The sequence below is a fragment of the Myripristis murdjan genome, chromosome 8 (genome assembly GCF_902150065.1).
Source record: "Myripristis murdjan chromosome 8, fMyrMur1.1, whole genome shotgun sequence".
Classification (NCBI taxonomy): Eukaryota; Metazoa; Chordata; class Actinopteri; order Holocentriformes; family Holocentridae; genus Myripristis; species Myripristis murdjan.
Window position 1 is genome coordinate 9,826,131 of NC_043987.1, and position 19,933 is coordinate 9,846,063.

Genomic DNA, 19,933 nt, shown 5'->3' on the forward strand with positions numbered 1-19,933 from the left:
AATCGGGCGAATTACGGGCAGAAGGAGCGGCGGCAGGAGGGAGGTCATCCCATGAATGACGGATCCTGTGGATGCGGGGAACTTTGGGACCAGACTGGAAGACATTTCTCCAAAGCGCTCCGGAGGCGGCTTGTTATTTGTTATCTGTCATTTGTGCGGGAGGACAACGCCGGCCCAGGGAGGAGATGCGGTGATATCATGTGTATAGATGACCAGGGAGAGAGAGAGGGAGAGAGAGACAGAGAGAGAGGGAGAGGGAGGGAGAGAGAGAGAGAGCAAGGGAGGAGGAGGGCAGTCGGCTATTACCAGGCCAGCTGAGGATGCTTGTTGTTTCTAGAAGCACGATTGATCACAGCGACGGGGCCGACTGCTGATTTTCCTGCTGCAACTCTCACACACACACACACACACACACACACACACACACACAGCGCAGACACACACACACACACACACACACACCGAGCGCACCTTTCCATTGTAACCGCCCGTGTTGCAGACCGATGGCGCGTTTGATTGTCTAACCCGGCCTGGCCGCGGCTGTTCGGATGCTCTGCCCCTCTTTCTCTATTTCCTGATGCAGGGCCCGGGAGGGGGTGAGCTAAAGTGTGCACCGGATATTGGAAAACCCATTCTTCTTGCTGATGCTGTTGTGATAATAGATTATTATCAGAGACGCTGCATCTGCACAGCCCAAGCAAACGAGGCCTGACTTGAAAAAAAAAAAAAAAAAAAAAAAAAAGACAGAAGAGGAATGTACCAGCTGGAAAAATTATGAAAACATTTTGGACATAAGAAGTAGCCTGGCAAGGTGGTGCCCCCCTAGTATTGATCAGTGAATGAATTCGATCAGGGGCATTATTCTGACTTGGGATATTTGAGACGCAGCCCTTGCAGTAACCAATGTGTGACAAATGTAGCCTTCCTCACCCTCCCCAAGTTTGAAAGAGATATATTTTCTGTTCTGATTTTTTTTTTCGCCCAGCTGCATAAGCTATATAGGAACAATCAGCTTTAAACCGCTGTCATTTATAATGTGGTGGTGGTGGTGGTGGTGGTGGGGAGTTTAGGGTGACCTGAGGTTAATTCTCATCATTTGAGACATCTCCCAGAACTGGCACCAGTCAAAGCCCGCACATCCTCCCTCTCCTCTCTCTTTCTCACACCCCTGTTTCATGCCATCCCTCTGAGTGATGCTGCTTCCTGCGCGCTAGGGTAAGAGACACCGAGATCACGCGTGGCAGATACTTTATTCTAGGCCTTATAGAGACAAATTGGACTGCTTCTTATTCTTAACACGGAGCTTCGGGTGCCTGCCTGGCCGCATGACAAACAAGTGCATGGGAGTAGCCTACGGGGCCCGGCTTTAGATCACGACCAGCCCTCCACACCTCCTCTCCTCTCCATCCCTTCCTTCCCCTCCAGCTACATCGCCATAGCCGCCTGTGTAATGTGCGTTACGGCGTTACGCACGGACCGACCGCTATCGACTCCGGTGATTTGATCTGCCTTATTAGCCTAGATCGGGAATATAAAATTCATCTCATCGTCTCTTTACGGAGGGAGGATGAGCAGCAAGGAGCTGTCGGTGGGCCAGTCCAGCCAGTATGTGGGGCCTTACCGGCTGGAGAAGACCCTGGGGAAGGGACAGACAGGTAGGGGTGGCAGCAGACCCTCCCCGGTTCCCTCACGGACTGCATTGCATGGTGTTGTAAAGCATATCGCTTGGATATGCTTGGAATGCATGTGAATGGATCAGAGATGTGTGTACATGCCTGCAGGGCGCATCAGGCTATGTCTAGGGTGTTACTCCTTAATGCCAAATCACTCTGATATTCCTATGATATTCCCCTCTGGCTGATGGTGTGGCTGTGGCCTTCAATAGTGAGTTTACACTAGCCTTATTAGAAAATGCTTGATAGTATGTCGGATCTCCTGTAGTGTCACTATAATATTCCTGCAGTCTTCATGGTGTAGTCTGTGATGTTTGCATAGTATCCTTTGAAAAATCATTATGGCATCACTGTTACTGTAGTGGTGGGTGCTGGGGTGGTGAAAGGAGATCACAGTGTCTTCCTCAGTCTTTTCATTCTGTTACTGTAATGAGTCGAGGGCCTGTAGCAGTCATGGTATTGTCAGTTGGAGAGTTGAGTTCATGTAATGATAGCAAGGATGGCACTGCATGATGATTTAGTCACACATTTTAACTCTCCCTCTCTGTCTGTCTCTCTCTCCCTGTCTCTCTCTCTCTCTCAGGACTAGTGAAGTTGGGTGTCCACTGTATAACAGGGCAGAAGGTGGCAATAAAGATTGTCAACAGGGAAAAACTCTCCGAATCTGTTCTTATGAAGGTACAGTACCAGTACATGCACTGTCTATCTATCTATCTATCTATCTATCTATCTATCTATCTATCTACTTGTATTTTTGTCGTCCTGTGTGTATGTCCACCCATAATAGCCCAGTCTATAAAGCATTCATTTATATTTCACAAGTTGCTGACTGAGAATATTATTACCCTCTACAGACAAGGCCATAATATACATGTGTCTACCTGTGTTTGTGGCCAGTAAGACTAAGGCTAAAAACACAGACACCAGTGAAATGCTTGCAGTCTGTCCCTGCAGAAATAGAAGCAGAAATTAATTCTTTATTTTCGTCAGGAATAGCCAGCCAGTGTGTCGCAACTTGGAACAGCTGAGTGTGTAGGCAATACGTCTGGAAACCAAACAATAGAGTATGATTTAGCTCTGCTAATTACGGCCTTAGACGAAAAGCGACTGCAGGCTGAAACACGTTTGATTGAAGGAAATTAAAGTCGCCTTTTCAAGTTGACACTCCAAATGTGGCTGAGCACTTTCACCTTTTTTATTTTAGACTACAATAGGACACACAGGCATAATTTTAAGGTGGCAGAGGAGGGCGGTTTTGTGAGCAATTCTTGCTCTCCTTGTGTCTCTGTACACTTTCTCTATATAGTTATTTTTTAAATAATGGTGACTTTGTCCCAGTTGTCAGTTCCCCATCTCCCACACTATATTGCTCATTTGCATTACCTTGGAAAGTTGCCCATTGCCTATTCGGCACTAAGACCACTAGTAACCACATCGCTGTGCTGCTGTCTATTAGCAGATAAAAGCCAGCTGATCGCCTGCTGTAATGTGTGTGCATAGAAATGGAGGGGAAGAACAGCTGAAAAAAGCTGGAATGAGAGAAATTAAAAGAGCTGTTTTGTGTTGGCACTCCAAATGTGGCTGCAAAGTATATATGGTTTTTCCAGTTTATGCTCCGAGGCTACAACATAATACACAGGAAAAGTTCTAAGGGAGTGGAGAGAAAGTGGAGAATATCTGGCCAGCCTTGTATTATTTTGTCTTCCTAAAAAAGATATTCTCGTTATTATTAACGTTGTTATTATTATTATCATAATCATTTTACAGTTTCGTATATGTATAGCCCACTGTCAAAGTTACACTTTTTGTCCCACTTTGCAATTCCCAATCTCCCAGAGTAGGGGAGACTAGGGCATGTTCTCACACATTTTACTCTTGCCAGTCATAATTGATCACAATACATTATATTTTATGTAAAACATTTATGGCAGGTTTTTAATCACAGAGCTGCTCAGTCTGTCACAATTTATGTTATCGCATATTGCAAAATGTTTAAAATCGCAATACTATCATACAGTATTGTGATGTAAGTGTCATGATAATATCGTATTGTTGGGCCGCTGGTGATTCCCACCCTTACCAAAGATGGTGTAGTGGTGAAGACCTCTGACTCAAGAGCCACATGTATCCCTCTGGAATAGGACCTTCTTTCCTGCATCTCCATCTAAGCTTTGTAAATGTCTAAGCATTTGGACTGCCTGTTCCCCTTTAAAAACTACAAATAGGAGATGCCTTTGTTGAACTTCTGTTATAATGTCAACCAAATCATAAATACTCTCCGTGTTGATCCTCTTGCCACGGCCGGCCTTGTTGCCTCTGGTTTCCTCAGCGACAGCACTGCATACGGCTTTAAGAAGGTTGGACATCCCTCAGAGCCGGCCTGCTCTGTTTGACGGTATCTTTAACTGGTGTGCAAAAGGAAGCCGATAGGCCAGTCCTCCTGACCTCTCATGGAGACAAACCAAAATAAATGTCAGCCGACCAGGTAACACACTCCACTCCTCGAGCTGCACCTCCAAATCTGCCTTGGCTTTACACAGACGCGCACCGGCGTGCAGCCTGCCTCGCTGCCCTTGACAGTGTATCAGGTGGTGTGCCGCCATTTCCACGTCTTCTTTCATTATTTCTGACCATGTTTTTATTCCATCCTTCCTTCCTTTCGTTTTCACTCTTGCTTCCTTCCTTTATTCCTCTCTATCTACAGAAATACGTTCCTTAGTGTAATTTGATATTCATCAGTGAAGTGGACAGTCAGAGTCAGTTGTGTTCCATGATATGTCTGCTGCCCTGAACTACACACATACAGTATAATAAGCAATTTACAATGACCTTTAATTGTATTATGTGAAGCACTGTAGCTGACTACAGAAAAAAAAATTGGGGCAAGTTGTCACATGTTTCTGTCTATCTGAATTTATTGAGACAGCTTGCCCCATAGTGACTTGTGTGTAATGTCAGCTAACTCCTACAGTTATCTTGGTATACGGCTCAATACACGTCTTGTGTTCCCCTCTACCCTGTTCAAAATGACAATTTTGAACATACACATGAAACAAAGTTTTATATGATGGCATTTTTTTTTAGCAGCTTAGTTAGTGCCAGCTTATGTGTGTGACAACATGAGCCTCTGCTGTGTTGCTCATATGCATTGGCATGGGCATGGCCTTATTTTGCGTTCCTACTGTTACTGCTTATCTAAATCTGAGCATTCAAAAACCTCAGTTTACATGTGTGAGGAATAATCAGCTTTCTCCCCCACCCAGATGTTTCCCTAGAGCATGACTGTAGTGCGTTTCACCCCAGGGAGAACTTCTCCTGTCTCCTTAAAAACAGAGGATATCGCCAGGGGTCACCATGGTCACAGCAGGAATTAGCAAACAGCTCAGTTATTCCAGCATGGCTAGAGAGCGGGAGGCTGGACCGCTGAGTGTTGTGTATTTTTTATTTAGATCGTGATTGTTCTAGCATTGTGAGACAGATCAGAAGAAAATTTTTTATCGTAAGATTGCCTTAAAATTCATAATCCAGGAGTGAATGGCAAACACACACACATCTCTGGAAAGTCAATTCAGTTGCTGACTGGCGTTACAGCAAAGACATTACCACCGGTAACTTCCAGTAAGACAATTACAAACATCAAAAGTCAACCAAAATTGAAATTTCTCTGCTGTTACTACTGATACTGGCACTGCAAGTCGGATAATAAGTGAGCCTATCCTCTATGAGATGTTGTTCCATTGAAAAAAGATTATTGTCACAGATGCAAAGAACCACCTGAAGCGCACCTCCTCTTGGATTATCCTTTAGTTATTTTTGAAAAATAAATGCATGATCATTAATTTCAATTAATGGCAATTAAAAGGCTAAAATGCTTGCTGGGACAGGCAAAGAAAGCTGGCTCCGTAATGAAAGAAACGTGTGTTCCCACGCTGTTTTGGAGAGTTTCACAGATAATCCTTGGCCTGTTAGTGTTTTGTGATGCTGATAAAGTCACTTTAATGTGGCCATGCAGACATGTCTGTTTCTAAGTGTGGTGGTGCAGATTTAGGCTGCAGACAGATGCTGTGATCCAAAAGTTCAGCTGCCAGTTTTTTTCTCACCCACGAACGGAGGAAACTAGGTGACAACATTGGCCAACATTGGCTGCTGTGTGTTTGGTCGGAAAATGAATTGCCTCTGGAGTTGTTTTCTGTGTTTCTGTGCTTGTGTGGATGCATATTTAGAATTTGTCTATCATTACAAGACACGGCCAGTTTCCCTCTCCTCCTCTATCTGCAAAGCTCTGTAAATGTACACAAGACACACTTGAAACATATGTAATTGATGGCTATGTTTTATTTGTTTTTTAGCTTTACTGATCCCAGTATCACAGCTACAGTTTCAGTGAAATTCCAATCGTGCTCTTTCAGTTTTCTCCGATCTTGAGGAGACCTCCCCTTGTTTTATTAGTTTTAGTTTAGTTTCATTCTTTCTTTCTTTCTTTCTTTCTTTCTTTCTCTACATTTATATGTATTCTCTCTTTGGATTTACCCTCTCTATCTCTCCACCCTCTATGTCCCTTACAACATATTTAACTTGTGTTTCCTACATTTTAATCTCTATCACTTTCGACTTTCCTCCTACCCTCTCTCTCTCTCTCTCTCTCTCTCTCTTTCTCTCTCTCTCGTTCTCACTGTCTCCAGGTGGAGAGAGAAATAGCTATTCTTAAACTAATAGAGCACCCTCACGTTCTGAAGCTGCATGATGTCTATGAGAATAACAAATACCTGTGAGTATCTCTATATCTTTCTCCTCTCCTCGGCCTCTTATCTTCCTTTTTCTGCCTCTGAATCTCTGTCAGAACAAAAACAACCTCAAGTTCATGCAGGGGGAAAAACATAAAGTTCAGTGAGACAAAACTACGATTTAAAACATATGGCATCAGAGATACAGAAGGCTGTGTGAGTGTGTGAAGGTTTGCATTTATGGAAGCTGCATGCACAAGAATATAATCTTTATGTTGTTGTTTTTTTTTTCACAAGTTCCTGTAGAGAGTTGGCTCTGAGCACTCATGCACACGGGTGGTAAATCGACCTTCTCTAACCCCGCGTCCTCCTGTCTCGCAGGTACCTGGTGTTGGAGCATGTGTCGGGCGGAGAGCTGTTCGACTACCTGGTGAAGAAGGGCAGGTTGACGCCCAAAGAGGCCAGGAAATTCTTCAGACAAATCATATCCGCCCTCGACTTCTGCCACAGCCACTCCATATGGTCTGTTAGAAGCCAGGGAAACTTCCTTGGCTATTTACATTAGTGATCATTTCCTGCATCTCCACTGACAGTTTATTCACACTTATTTGAAATCATTCTGTTAATTCCCTTAAAATAGATTCCTTGTTACAAAATGTGTGCTAGATAAGATACCAGCTTAATTAAGTGATGTTAGCCACCACAGTACTCGATACTCTATTGATACTGCTTCAGACTTTAACAACGGGTAAATAATAACTTCACTTCAGATGTACATTCAGCTGCATATTTTTTATATTTTTGCTATTTTGTATCTGTGATTGAGAGCACATCTGATAGGATTACTAACCCTCCAAATTTTGGTTAGCCCATCAAGATAAAACAAATATAATGACTTTTGGGGGGAAATGCCACAGTATTTGAACCACCTGTGTGCCACAACCAGGACATACAGAAATGAACTGTGGCTCCACCAGTGGATCCAAGCATTAGTATAGATGTTAATGCTTAATATGGAAGTCTGTATATGTGAGAGCTTGTTCTTCACCTAGGAGTCAGGACCTCCCAAGGAGTTGTGAGATCATTTTGGATGGCTGTTTCATGATTCATGACTTAGTCAACAACATTTTTCTGTTCTACAAAATGTCTATTTTTTAGATTCTCAACAGTAGGCCTACTCTGATAATTATATCCCCAAAACAACAGATTGGTTATGGATTTGCCTTTACTGCCTTCCTGGCTTTTAGCGTGATAACTCAAATACCTTTTATTTAAATCTCTTCAAATTTGTTATGCATATTCATGATCCTTAGAGAAAGAATCCTATTGACTTTGGTGACTCTACGACCTTCCCTCTAGCACCACCCCCAGGGCAAACTGTCATATTGTGAAAGCAATAACTTTAGTAGTTTTTAATTCAGATTTGCTGTTCAGGGACAGAAGTTTCATTGAGGACTCCTGTCGTTTTGGATATATATTCTGCTGTTGCTCACCAGCAGCACATGTCTAGTTAAAACAGAAAATCATTGATTGGTTGAACTCTGCATGTGACTGGAGATTGTGTCAGTTTAAGGGATCATGAGCCAAGAAGATTGGGAACCACTGTGATACAGGATAGAGCATAGCTGTTACCACTGTTCATGGTCTGGAAAATATACCTTAGTACACTCAGTGTTTCTGTGTTTGTGTGTGTGTGTGTGTGTGTGTGTGTGTGTGTGTGTGTGTGTCCAGCCACAGAGACTTGAAGCCAGAGAATCTTCTCCTGGATGAGAAGAATAACATCAGGATAGCTGACTTTGGAATGGCCTCTCTACAAGTGGGGGACAGCCTGCTAGAAACCAGTTGTGGGTGAGTACTGAGTGTAAGGGGTTTAAGCACTGATTAATCACAAACCTGTTATGTTTTGTTTCAGTTCTTCAGGGTCAAAATTTGATTGCATCACAGTGTGATTTCATATGATTCACAACAATGCTGCCAATGTTGTTAGATAAGCGATTTAGAGATTAAAGGGATAGTTCACCCATTTTGAAAATATTATTTCACCTCCCCCCAAGCTGTTATGTAGGACTGCATTGGTGCTATCTTTCTCTCATTGCTACTGAGTGCTGGATACTGGCTGGATGCTCCAAATGCTAACTGTTTGCCTCCTGCCATTGAGATGAACTTCCCCCCAGCTAACACTCTTAAAAATGACCACCTTAATCCACTCAAAGAAGGTTTAACCTCACTTTATAAGCATTGTTTTCCCAAATTCAAGTGCATATAAATTACTAAATTATTCTTTTAAATTAAATTATTCTTTAGAACTGTATTTTTTTTTCACTCCGCGCCAGAGGAGCAGTAGCTACCACAGAGACAGAAGTAGATTGCTTGAGTTTCTGTCCATATTTTTCATCAAAACACTCTAAAAACACTCTAAAACTGTTTATTTAACAGTTTGGATTAAGGATTTAAAGATTATTTTTTAGAATATTAGCTGGGGGGAAGTCCACCTCAATGGCGGGAGGCAAACAGTTAACATTTGGAGCATCCAGCCAGTATCCAGCACTCCGTAACATTGAGAGGAAGACAGCACCACTACTGTCCTACAGAACAGCTAGAGGGGGAATTATCCCTTTAAAATGTACAATTAATGTTTCTCTAAATTAATGGAAAATTTGATATAAATGCTTAATTTGTTTGTACCTGGTTTAAAATTCTTGTGCTATGCAACACTAGTCATTTCCAGCTCTATGGACAGAGGTGCTCCTTTTGCTCTTTAAATGTGCCATTTGGTCTCAAATGAAAGACGAGCAATGTATCTTTTTGGTGACATCTGATACTTGATATTTAATTGATTTTAGGATTTCAACAATTGGTCTGAAATTGGACGAGATACACAGAGTGTACTAGATGTTAGGAACATCTTCCCAATATTCAGTTGCACTTCCTGTTGTGCAGTTGATGACTCAGTTGAGCTTAAACCTTTTTCTTAAACCATCTCTCCTTCATGGCTGAACTGGATTGAAAATTAGTAAAAGACTGTGGTATTCACCTGGATTCACCTATTCAGACTAACAGAGGGAGCAAGTGTTCTCATTTTTTTACGCTTGGGATCCAGAATGTTTTAACATGAATGAGACACACACATGCGCACACTTCTGTCTTTAGCTGTGTGTTTATATATGTGTCTAGCGATGTAATTTATTTATTAATTTAATTTTCATGTCCCCCTCCTTTCTTATAGATCCCCACATTACGCCTGCCCAGAAGTTATAAGGGTAAGTTGCTGGTCTGTCAGTCTGTCAGTGTGTATGTATGTGTGTGTGTGTGTGTGTGTGTGTGTGTGTGTGTGTGTGTGTGTGTGTGTGTGTGAGTGCGAGTGTGTGTGTTTCAGCATGTCTAGCATTACCCTGTTCCTGCGTTTGTGCTTCAGGGAGAGAAGTATGATGGTCGCAGGGCGGATGTTTGGAGCTGTGGAGTCATCCTCTTCGCTCTTCTTGTGGTAAGAAGATTTTCATCTTCCGTCTTTTCATTTCTCTGCTATTTCCCTTTCTCTATGTCTCACTCCTTTCATTCCCTCCCACCCATCCTACTCTTTTCGCATTTTCCCAGCCCTCAGTCTCGCCTCCTCTCTCCTTTCCTTTCTTTTTCCCTCTCATTTTATCTCCACACATTGCTACACCTGCTCTCTCATATCCTCTCATTTGCCTTTCTCATTTTTATAGAATACATGTTTCACAAATTCATGTATATGCAGGAGGTAAACTGGGATTTGTTCTGTGGGAGGGCTCTGTGGTTGCAGGGTTGCTATGGAAGCATGTGTGCACTTAGACTACAAAATGTGAGCCATGCATTTGACTGACTGTAAATAAAATATAACAAGGTGAGACAACGCTCTGCTCTGAACACTGAAACGCTACTCAAAGTCATTCTAGACACTGTTGGCAGTGCGCAAAACCATAGCTGATGACAATAAAATCTTTCTGTACGTGCACTCTCCTGTGTATCTATATCAAATACAGGAATGCTGTTGTTACCACTAAAGGAGAGAATAACAACACAGTGTAATATGAAGAGAACAGTCTTTTTAATACGCACATTAAGCTACAGTTCATTTACATCTTACAGTAACGTATACAGAAGCTGCCAACACTTAAGCTATATTGTTATTAGCAGAGTTTTGCATTAGTAGCTCATTTGCAAGGATGGTTGGACTGACAAAAACCTAATTAGATGGAGGATCTGTGGTACCTCATATTCATGTAGGTTATATTCAGACAACCTAGTATTATCTGGGATCATATGGGAAAATGATACTATAACTTATAGTAGCCTAAAATTTTTTTTAAACCAAAACACTGTTCACGCAGAGCAATTTACATTCTGGTATTAAACCTCTCAGTTTCTGACCTATTTTCCTCGCTTCCTTGTCATCCACCTATGCCATCTGTGCTGTCTGACCGACTCACAAGTGACTGAGGTCGTTTCGTCTTCTTCTCTTTCTGTGTTAAGGGGCAGCGCTGCCACCTAGACTGCAGTTGGTGATCTGTCAAGTAGCTTTTAAGGAAACCTGTTTACAGAAAAACAGAAACCCCGTGAAAGTTCTGATATTCACAAGTTCTTACATTGCCTCATATAGGATTATGTCCTCTACTGCTAGAGAGAACATGTTTTTTTTACTTATGAACTAGTTAATTTTAATCTGTGTGAACTAAACGTTGAGCTAGTTCTTGTGAGGTGTCAGTTTGCACATCACTGATGAAGCCACCAAAACTGACAGGTTTCATCTTGTGGGGAACGTGAGTGTGTTCACGAAATTTCACTGCAGACTGTCCAGTACACTTGTCATTTGAATGGCTGGATGGACATACAGACAAAATGAATGAAGTGGATCTGGACCAGCAGACAACACGATTTTGAGCAATGACTTTAAGCTGAAAAAATATTTTGAAGGATGCACAACAACACGTTTGGTTTCAGATTCATTATCAACGCTTTTTCCAGCCCCTTTTCTTCAAAACTGGTGGAACTACTTCCTTTCCTAGAGCTAGCTGTGATCTGTGACTTTAACCTGTTAGAAATGTCTGTGTTGTACCATATACTGTTTTGCTAGTTCAAAATCTAACCTGTTTGAATCAATGAGCGACAACCACCCAGACTCTGTTTAATCTCTTTCACTTCCCTGTTCCTCTCGTCTTTATCCCCAATCTCTATCATTTTCTTTCTCTTTCTATCCATCTTCCAGGGTGCCTTGCCCTTTGACCATGATAACCTGCGGCAGCTCCTGGAGAAGGTGAAGAGCGGCGTATTCCACATGCCCCACTTCATCCCCCCTGACTGCCAAGCTCTGCTGAAGGGGATGATAGAAGTCAACCCTGACAAGAGGCTCACGGTAAGGACAGGAGGAAATTATGGAGCAAGGCCGCTGGGTTAGGCCTCAAATAAAGGAACAACATAAGAAGTGTAAAAGTCCACTGACATCAGCTTCAATAGACTGTACTCACTAACTAACTAATAAGTTTTACTGACTATATCTATATCCACCTTTGATTCAAATGAAAAATTTTACACCGAATTTGGAGAAATGTAGGAAATTACTACCTTAAAGCAAAATTGATAAATTGTTGGATTGTATAGTTCTTGTATAGTATAGTCCACATGGTGGTGAAATCTCCTCATCAGCTGCTCAGTGCTCTCCTGGGCTGCTAATCCACAATACTGGATTTCTGTCTCTCCATTCACTTCCACTGTTGGGCAAAACAGCTCCCAAAATAACACTTTCAATGTGGATTAAGCCAATATAAAAACAACAAGTCCAGGTACCCATTTTTTGAGGAAATTAAATGTCTGTTTTCTTGTTATTTTCCTATTTGAATTGGAAAGTAGATCCGGCAGGTAGCATCGGCAGGAAACTTTTGCATCAGGACAAAACCACCTGATAGTACCTTGACAAATAATCGTAATTATGCCAAAAATGGGTGCTGGGACTTGTTGTTTTTTTTTATATTGTAGTAATCCACTTTGCTGACAGTTTTCTGGATTAGCTGTCCAGGGGAGCACAGAGCAACTGATGAGGATATTTCACCACCATGTGGACTCACATAACACACAGGGAAGTATACAACCCAACAGTCTACAAAAGTTCAGTTTTGTGCAGAAGTAATAGTAATAACAAGAGGAAGAATTTTATTAATATAGCATTTTTCTTCTCAAAGTTACAAAGGGCTAAACACCCCCCAAAGTAAAATAAAATGGACTGATTAAAGCAATGGACAGAAGAGACACTGAAAAAAGAACAGAAAACAACAGAACAACAGAAAAGAAGAATATTAGGAAATCAGGAAAAAGCAAGTTTTAAGAAAAGTATGTTTTCAGTTGAGATTCCAAAGCAGAGGCAGACTCAGCTCCTCTAATATTCACTTGCGGTTCCATAAGCAGATGAGGCAGGCTGAGGGAAAGCAGGTACATCAGTAAAGAAAACAACAACATTTCCATCACAAAATAAATCCAGAACACACTGAGGATCACCAACTGATGAAATGCAACAGTGTAAGAATATGTGAGGGTGGATCTTTTTCTTGAAAAGGTGTGATAGGATGTCAGTCCTGACAACAGAAGGAGGCCTGGTGGGAGGACGTGAGTAAAGGCTGGTTCATGCTTTCTGTGTGCTGTAATAAACACGGACACAGATGTCGGCATTCCTCGCCATTTATTCCTCTTGTGCTTTGGTGACGACCACGCACTTCAAAACTCCACCTTGGCAGGACAGCCTCAATGCAAGGAGAGACATTTTACAACACAAACTTTTTGCACAAGGGTTTTATAATGAAGTTTATGCTTAATTTCTCTTTGTATACAAATAGTACTTAACTAAGTTCTGCAAAGCAATACATTTCTATAAATAGTATTTTTCAATTCATTCTTTAGATAAATAAAAACAAATGGACATGAGAGATGTGCAAAATAATGATACCAGTAGGATCTGTGATGTTCAGACGTACTCAGGCATAGCCAAGCTTTTTTTTAGATAGGGGGAAGATGAGTGTAATTTGATGGAACTGATACATAGAACGGATTGAACTGACGAAATCATACTGACATGTGCATGTTCGTTCTTGGCGACCATTTACTTGTGTTACATCTCTTGAGGAAACCCTGAAATTGAAGGTATATTTGGGACTTTTCTGTCAAAAATATCATCTAGGTGAACAGATAAATGAAAATCTCAGAGATCAATAAATCCTCATTGGCGCCACAACTCCAAATTCAGGTCTGACCTCAAATGACCAAATGATCTCAAGGTTCCCAGTTGCTTTGGCTGCAGTTGTGCTACGTTGACACCTGTATTCATTTCTGCATGTATGCTTGAGCCAGGCAGAGAGATTCCTCAGCCTGCGGACTGGCTTCAAGATGTGATAGAAATCAACCCTGACTAGAGCCAGTATGCATGGAGGCAGGATAAAGGGGAGGAACGTGGGGGGATTGAGAAAGGCAGGGATATGTGAGGAGGTGAGGGATAAAGATAAGAGATAGAGGAACCCCCCTAGTTTAATAGTCTGACTCCCAACCCCTGCTAAAATGGAAGATAGACACCAAGGGAAGGCAGGACTGATGGAGGGAGGGGGTGGGATAAAGAGGACACCCTCCTCTAGATGTGGCTTAAACATATTGTGGAAGTCAGTACTGACAAACAGCATGGATAGAGGGGGATGGATGAAGAGATAAGGAACAAAGTAAGAAACAATTTCAAATTCACTCAGAATTTTCAAGATTAAAGTCACAAATTTCAGAGAAAAAAACTCAGATATTCTTAGATTAAAGTGGAAGCAGATATTGGATTACCATATTTCACCAATTAATAGCCCTGGCGTTTAATACGCAAAATCAACTTGGACCCCAGGCGTTTAAAAGAACCAGGCGGCTATTTGCTGCAGGCCTTTATTTATTTTTAGACAGACCTGCACCAGGCCATTATGGTGATGACAGTTACTGTCCAGCACATTTTTTAGTACAAAAGTACTGTAAGGCATAAGGTAAACATATCTGTACGTACAAACATAGTGCAAACCGCTCGCGCTGCAAGTCATTCCCTCTGACACATCCGTTTTCTGTCAAAATAAGAGTTAGTCGGTCGATGTAAGATTACGGTACACCCTTTTTTCTAACATTAGCTAGCTCTCTTATTTTGACAGAAAACGGAAGTGCCGCACAGTTATTGTGCGGGTAACTGTTTACGTCTTCAAAAATAAGGTGAATAGCCTTATTTTGGGTTTACCTCAATATAATGCAAATAATCGCCCCGGCAGTTATTCGGGTGGGCGTTTAATATGCAAAATGGGTGCAGACCCCAGGCGTTTAAAAGAACCAGGCGGCTATTTGCGGCCTGGCAATTAATTGGTGAAATACGGTAAGTAACAAGGAAAATCTGGTGATTTTAGCCAAGAGTCACAATATTATCATGAGATATCATAAGATAATTTTCCAGACTTTGAAGAGATGCTTGAATGCTTGAATGCTTTTGAAGAATATCTCCTTGTCACTAAATCCCATTACAAAGTAGAATTTGATGAGGTCATCAGCTGTACAAAGTCAAGCCATGTCCTTGAAAGAAGAAAAAAAGGGGAAAAAAATATACATTAAATATACAAAAACATTTTTTCCAAGTTTTTTTCTCATAAATTTGTGATTTTACAATCTCAGAATTTTCACATTTTTTTTCTCAGAATGTTATGGCCCTAGCACGCCGCCGTAGAGAGGTGTATGTGATTCTAGGGCTGGGTGATATATTATATTATCTTGATATCAGGATATGATACTAGATATCATCTGGCGTTTTTGTCATCGTAATATCATGAAAGGACCATACCAGTTTTATTTGTTTAGCCTAATATCTACAAAATGTATAAACTTCACGATTTTGCTAATCTTTTCCCAAACCGAGCAGTGGTATTTTATAACTCATATATCATTTTCCTCCCTTTTATCCAGCCATTAGTTTCCATTCATTCCACTACAATTTGAAAATGAACTTTCAGAGAGTTCAGACTTTCTTCACACCAGTATTCCATCACCGTAATAAAGTCTTCCACATTAGTTTTCCTAAAAGCAGCAGCACTATTGTGTTTTGATGACTTGAAACTGGGTGCAATGAAATGCTCTCTCCGCCAGAAAATAGTCCCTTGCTTTACAGAGAGAAGTATCAGTTCTGTGGATTTTGATTGTATGTTATGAAATCTTAAATTGTGATGTAAAATGTGGGTATATTGTTGGTGGATGTGCCAAACATTCAAAATCACTAGTATGGCCCTAATGTTATGAATGGATGTTAACGAATGAATGGATGAATGATAGAGAAAATTCCACTGCACTCAGAGCGTAAAGGGAAGCTGGAGTGAGGCAGGGATGAGGGGTGGAAATGTGCTGCATGGTGAAGAAAGAAAGAAAGAACAAAAGAAAGAAAGACAGACAGAAAGAAAGAGAGAAAGAGCCTGTTGGGTTTCTGTGTGGCTGTTAGTCAGCCGGTCATTTCAGCCACAACAGAGCAGATTTAATCAGAGCTGTGGATCTGTCTGATGAGCTGTTGATTAATGGAGCCTGAAACCAGGTCAGACTGTCTCCCTGTCTCTTTCTCTGTCTGTCTGTCTCTCTCTCTGTCTGTCTCCTTGCTAGTTGTCTCCAAGGTAACCTCGCTTGCTTTTCGAGGTGACAGAGTTCAGTCCTGTTCAAAGGTTTATCATCTGTTAATGCAAGCAGGATCAGCAGATCTGTTGTATTTGGACAAAATCACACACCTCCAATTTTTGACCTACTTTTTTCCCAGTGACCGGCTGTCTTTGATGAACTGAAGATGTTTTATTATACTTGAACCAAGCCTCGCCATTGTAAATGCACCAGAAATAAAACGTTGACGGCACATGGTAAAATAACAAATGTACAACAACTTGATTCTCATCAAGTCAAATCCACAATCCAGGCAAGGAATACTGAAAGTGACTTGTTCCCATAATTTAGCCACACATCCTGCCAAAGCTGAATCACTCTGGCCCATCTGTGTCTAATGCTGACTAGTAATGCTGCGTTTAATTGATTTCACAAATGCAGAGTTATCAATGGTGCCGGCTGCCTCCTGGCTTCCTCTGTGCAGATGCACGGTGTTTGCAGCAGGCCCACTTTTTACATGCTGCCAGCACCGCAGCTGCTCTGTTACTCCAACCCCAAGAGATACTGTGCAGTATTAATGCAATGGCCACTGTATGCTGTCCTAATGCAGGGCTTTGCAGGATGGGGGCTTCTACAGGAAATGTAACGAGATAAAGTACTGAAGCAGTGCGTGTGCTGCAAGGCGGGGGAGACTGTGGTGACTCTGCCCGACATCCCGCAGGCCGAAATATCTCAAACAAATTAATGCTGCTGTTGGGGGGTTTTATGAGCAAACTGAGGAAAGTCTTCCATTTTAAAATGTCAGATGTTACAGCCAGTAATGTAACATTATTAATGTGATAACTGCTAATGACATCATTGTCCATTCTTAAAGTAAGAAAAGTTGATAATGTAATATTTTACCAATAATGTAACAACATTTCTGAACCAATATCAGAATATCTTTTTGCATATAATGTGATATGGTATTATATTATTGCCTTGTTGTTAGATTACTAGCTGTTTTTTTTTTTTTTAATTATAACTTCATCATCTCCAGTTACTATATTTTTTTATGATTTTTTTTTTACCCAGCTAGTTATGTAAAGTTATTTTGTTATAGCTTCAGATTTTTTTCTTTTCTTTTCTTTTCTTTTCTTTTTTTTTTTTTTTTTTTACAATATAGGCCAGTTATTATATAATTGACTTTAACTACATGAAGAATGGAAAAGTTATGAGCAGTTATTACATGAGCAGAAGTTATCACATTATTTGCTGTCACAGCAGATCAACGCACTCACATCTATGAAATGACAAGTGATTCAAGAAAATCCTGGATTAACATCGGAAAGAAGTGGGATTATCCTATCTCACTGGCAGATTTTTTTGAGGATTTAAAAACTGAATATAAGACTAAATGTCTTAAGATGGATATTTTTTTCCAATGTACTGTCCAACCATTACAGCACAATAACTAAGCAGGCAATCTTGATATTGTAGGTGTGGGTGTAGCTACTTTTTTGATCACCTGATGGTGTTTTTAGCCCTCCAACTGGAAGAGGTGATTTGAGTTTAGCCTTACACAGAGTCCAATTCTGTTGGACCTTGTGTTCACTGATATGTAATCGAATTGTTCTCCTGTGTATGAACTGTAAAAAATGTGCAGGTACATCTTAATATCCATGTTGTGATAACTGATTGAATGTTTCTTCCTGTGTTTGTTGATTACAGCTAGAAGCAATACAGAAACATCCCTGGTACCAGTAAGTGTCGAGTTCATCTTTCTTTGTTTTGTTTTTCCTTATCTGTCATGCTTCCTTTACCTTTTGACTTGCCTCCTCTCTTCCCTTTCTCTTTAATGAAAACCACAACTACTCCAAAACACTCATTTGTCAGTTGTCCACTTAGTCATCAACAGAATGACAGCAGCTCTGGAGCAAAAACATCAGAAGAGGTGTTTGATGACAATCATGGAGGTTCTGTTCTGTTTGACTGTAGGAGAGTCTCCTCAGTGAGCCAGCATGGACTATCCTGGATCTGTTGGACCAAAATGGAACTGAACCTTTAAGACTTGATGTCTTTCCATTGGGGAATAACCAATGAAATGCTGCAACTGGCTGCTTAAATACTGTCTGAGGCTGCTGATAGGGATGGCCAGTATGGTTGAAACCAGTAACCCAATTCAAGGATTTTATTTGATATGGATATGCTTTATGTGACAGTATGTCTCATGTACACAAAATCACATAAAACAAAATCAAGTTAATGTTCATCCTGGTGAATGGAATGATAATGTTAGGTGTGATGCCTTAACAAAAAATCATAATGCTTGGAAAGACAGCCGGCATAGTGTATTCCTCCATCTGCTTACTGGGAAACAAGTGGCAGGGAATTTCAACTTGAGCTCTGGACGTAGCTGATATGTTATTTCCCTTAACAGAACAGAAATACAAATAAAGTACTTTACTTTTTTGTGCAAGACTTCCAGTCATTGGTTAGCAAACTAACTTTTCACTGTAGCAGCTAAAACAACAACAGTTTGATTTTTGAAGTGCTACCACATCATTAGTCAAGCTAGTTAGCAAGGAAGCCTTCAAACCAAAGTGCAACACAAAATACAAACGTTTGACCAACTGTTTACTTATGCATGCCAAAATATGTTGGATACGTCCCACTTTATTACATATTGACTATTTCAGTGGTTCAGGCTATGCTGAAGTGACAGCATGATAAGCATAGCATTTCAGCCCCAAGCTCTGAAACCAGTGCACTGCTCCCACACCAAACAGTGGGAATTACGACACCTCCACTGCTTAATATTTGCTTGACCTGCTGCTGTTTCACTTTTTTGCTTAGTTTGGCTTTGACCTTTATGGTCAGTGTATGAATTTAAAACAGTGATCAGACATGTGGCAAACTATGTGTGTGTTACATGGTTTTAATGCATGTCACCTGCCAATCAGAAATTAGTTTTCAGCTAGATAATGGTATGAAAGATATCATGGAACAATTCATTATGAAGGCACAAAGTTGAGCTCATACCTCTGCCCACACCATGCAGTTTTCCAAATATGTCAATTCCATTTGTTGTGTATTCACCATTTATGGGTTACATGTGTTTTTATACAAGGCCACACCCACTGCCATGGGCCACTTTGGCCAATTGGTGTGAAAAGTCATTCAGTTGTTCCTTGCCCCATGATCAACCCAACACCCTGTATTTAATAAGAGGCTGACATCAGCAAAATCACATATCAATCCAACCCCAGTTTTATTTTTGCCATGCCAAAACATGATACTGTGAAAAGTTTTAAATTGTTTAACACTGAGCATGCACTTCATGTAAACCTAAGGGATTGAACTCGGCCTCCTGCACATGGCCATGTGTGAAATGCTTGCTGGGAAATTCAATATGTGTGTTTCCAGCTGCGTCTGACTCTATATGCTGATGTTTTTCCATCAGGGGGGGTCGCAACGAGCCGTGTCCAGAGCAGCCCCCGCCTCGTCGGGTGTGTGTGAAGAGGATCCTGTCGTTAACGGAGCTGGACCCCGACGTCCTGGACAGCATGTATTCCCTCGGCTGCTTCAGAGACCGAGTCAAGCTCACACGGGACCTACAGTGTGAAGAGTGAGTAAAAAAAAAAACAGGACACACTTTGGGGTTTAATAGATATAACAGCTGGCCCCAATTTTTAAAGGGATGGTAAACCCAATTAAACACAGGATTTTTTCTTATATACTCTTGAGGACTATATTCATCATCCACCAAGATCTGAAAGTTCCTAAAAGTCAATAACTGTAACAAAATGGAGTTTCAGGGGCTGTATTTTCTGTAGTAATCCACTCCAGCAGGCTTTAGTTCCCCTTGTGGAGTAAGGATATATTGTGACTCTGGAAAGACCAATCACCTGTAAA

General features: G+C 41.1%; 1 protein-coding gene across 1 annotated transcript in view; it reads left to right on the plus strand.

Annotated features, from left to right (window-relative positions):
* The first annotated feature begins 999 nt into the window (after window positions 1–999).
* The window catches only part of brsk1b (BR serine/threonine kinase 1b), a 34,302-nt gene continuing 15,368 nt past the window's right edge, over window positions 1,000–19,933 (plus strand). The window contains exons 1-10 of the mRNA XM_030057202.1: window positions 1,000–1,655; window positions 2,257–2,351; window positions 6,356–6,441; window positions 6,779–6,919; window positions 8,129–8,245; window positions 9,624–9,657; window positions 9,813–9,881; window positions 11,625–11,771; window positions 17,750–17,781; window positions 19,482–19,646. Of these exons, the coding sequence (XP_029913062.1) occupies window positions 1,568–1,655; window positions 2,257–2,351; window positions 6,356–6,441; window positions 6,779–6,919; window positions 8,129–8,245; window positions 9,624–9,657; window positions 9,813–9,881; window positions 11,625–11,771; window positions 17,750–17,781; window positions 19,482–19,646 (974 nt within the window). The 5' untranslated portion in view covers window positions 1,000–1,567. The remainder of the gene's footprint in view (window positions 1,656–2,256; window positions 2,352–6,355; window positions 6,442–6,778; window positions 6,920–8,128; window positions 8,246–9,623; window positions 9,658–9,812; window positions 9,882–11,624; window positions 11,772–17,749; window positions 17,782–19,481; window positions 19,647–19,933) is intronic.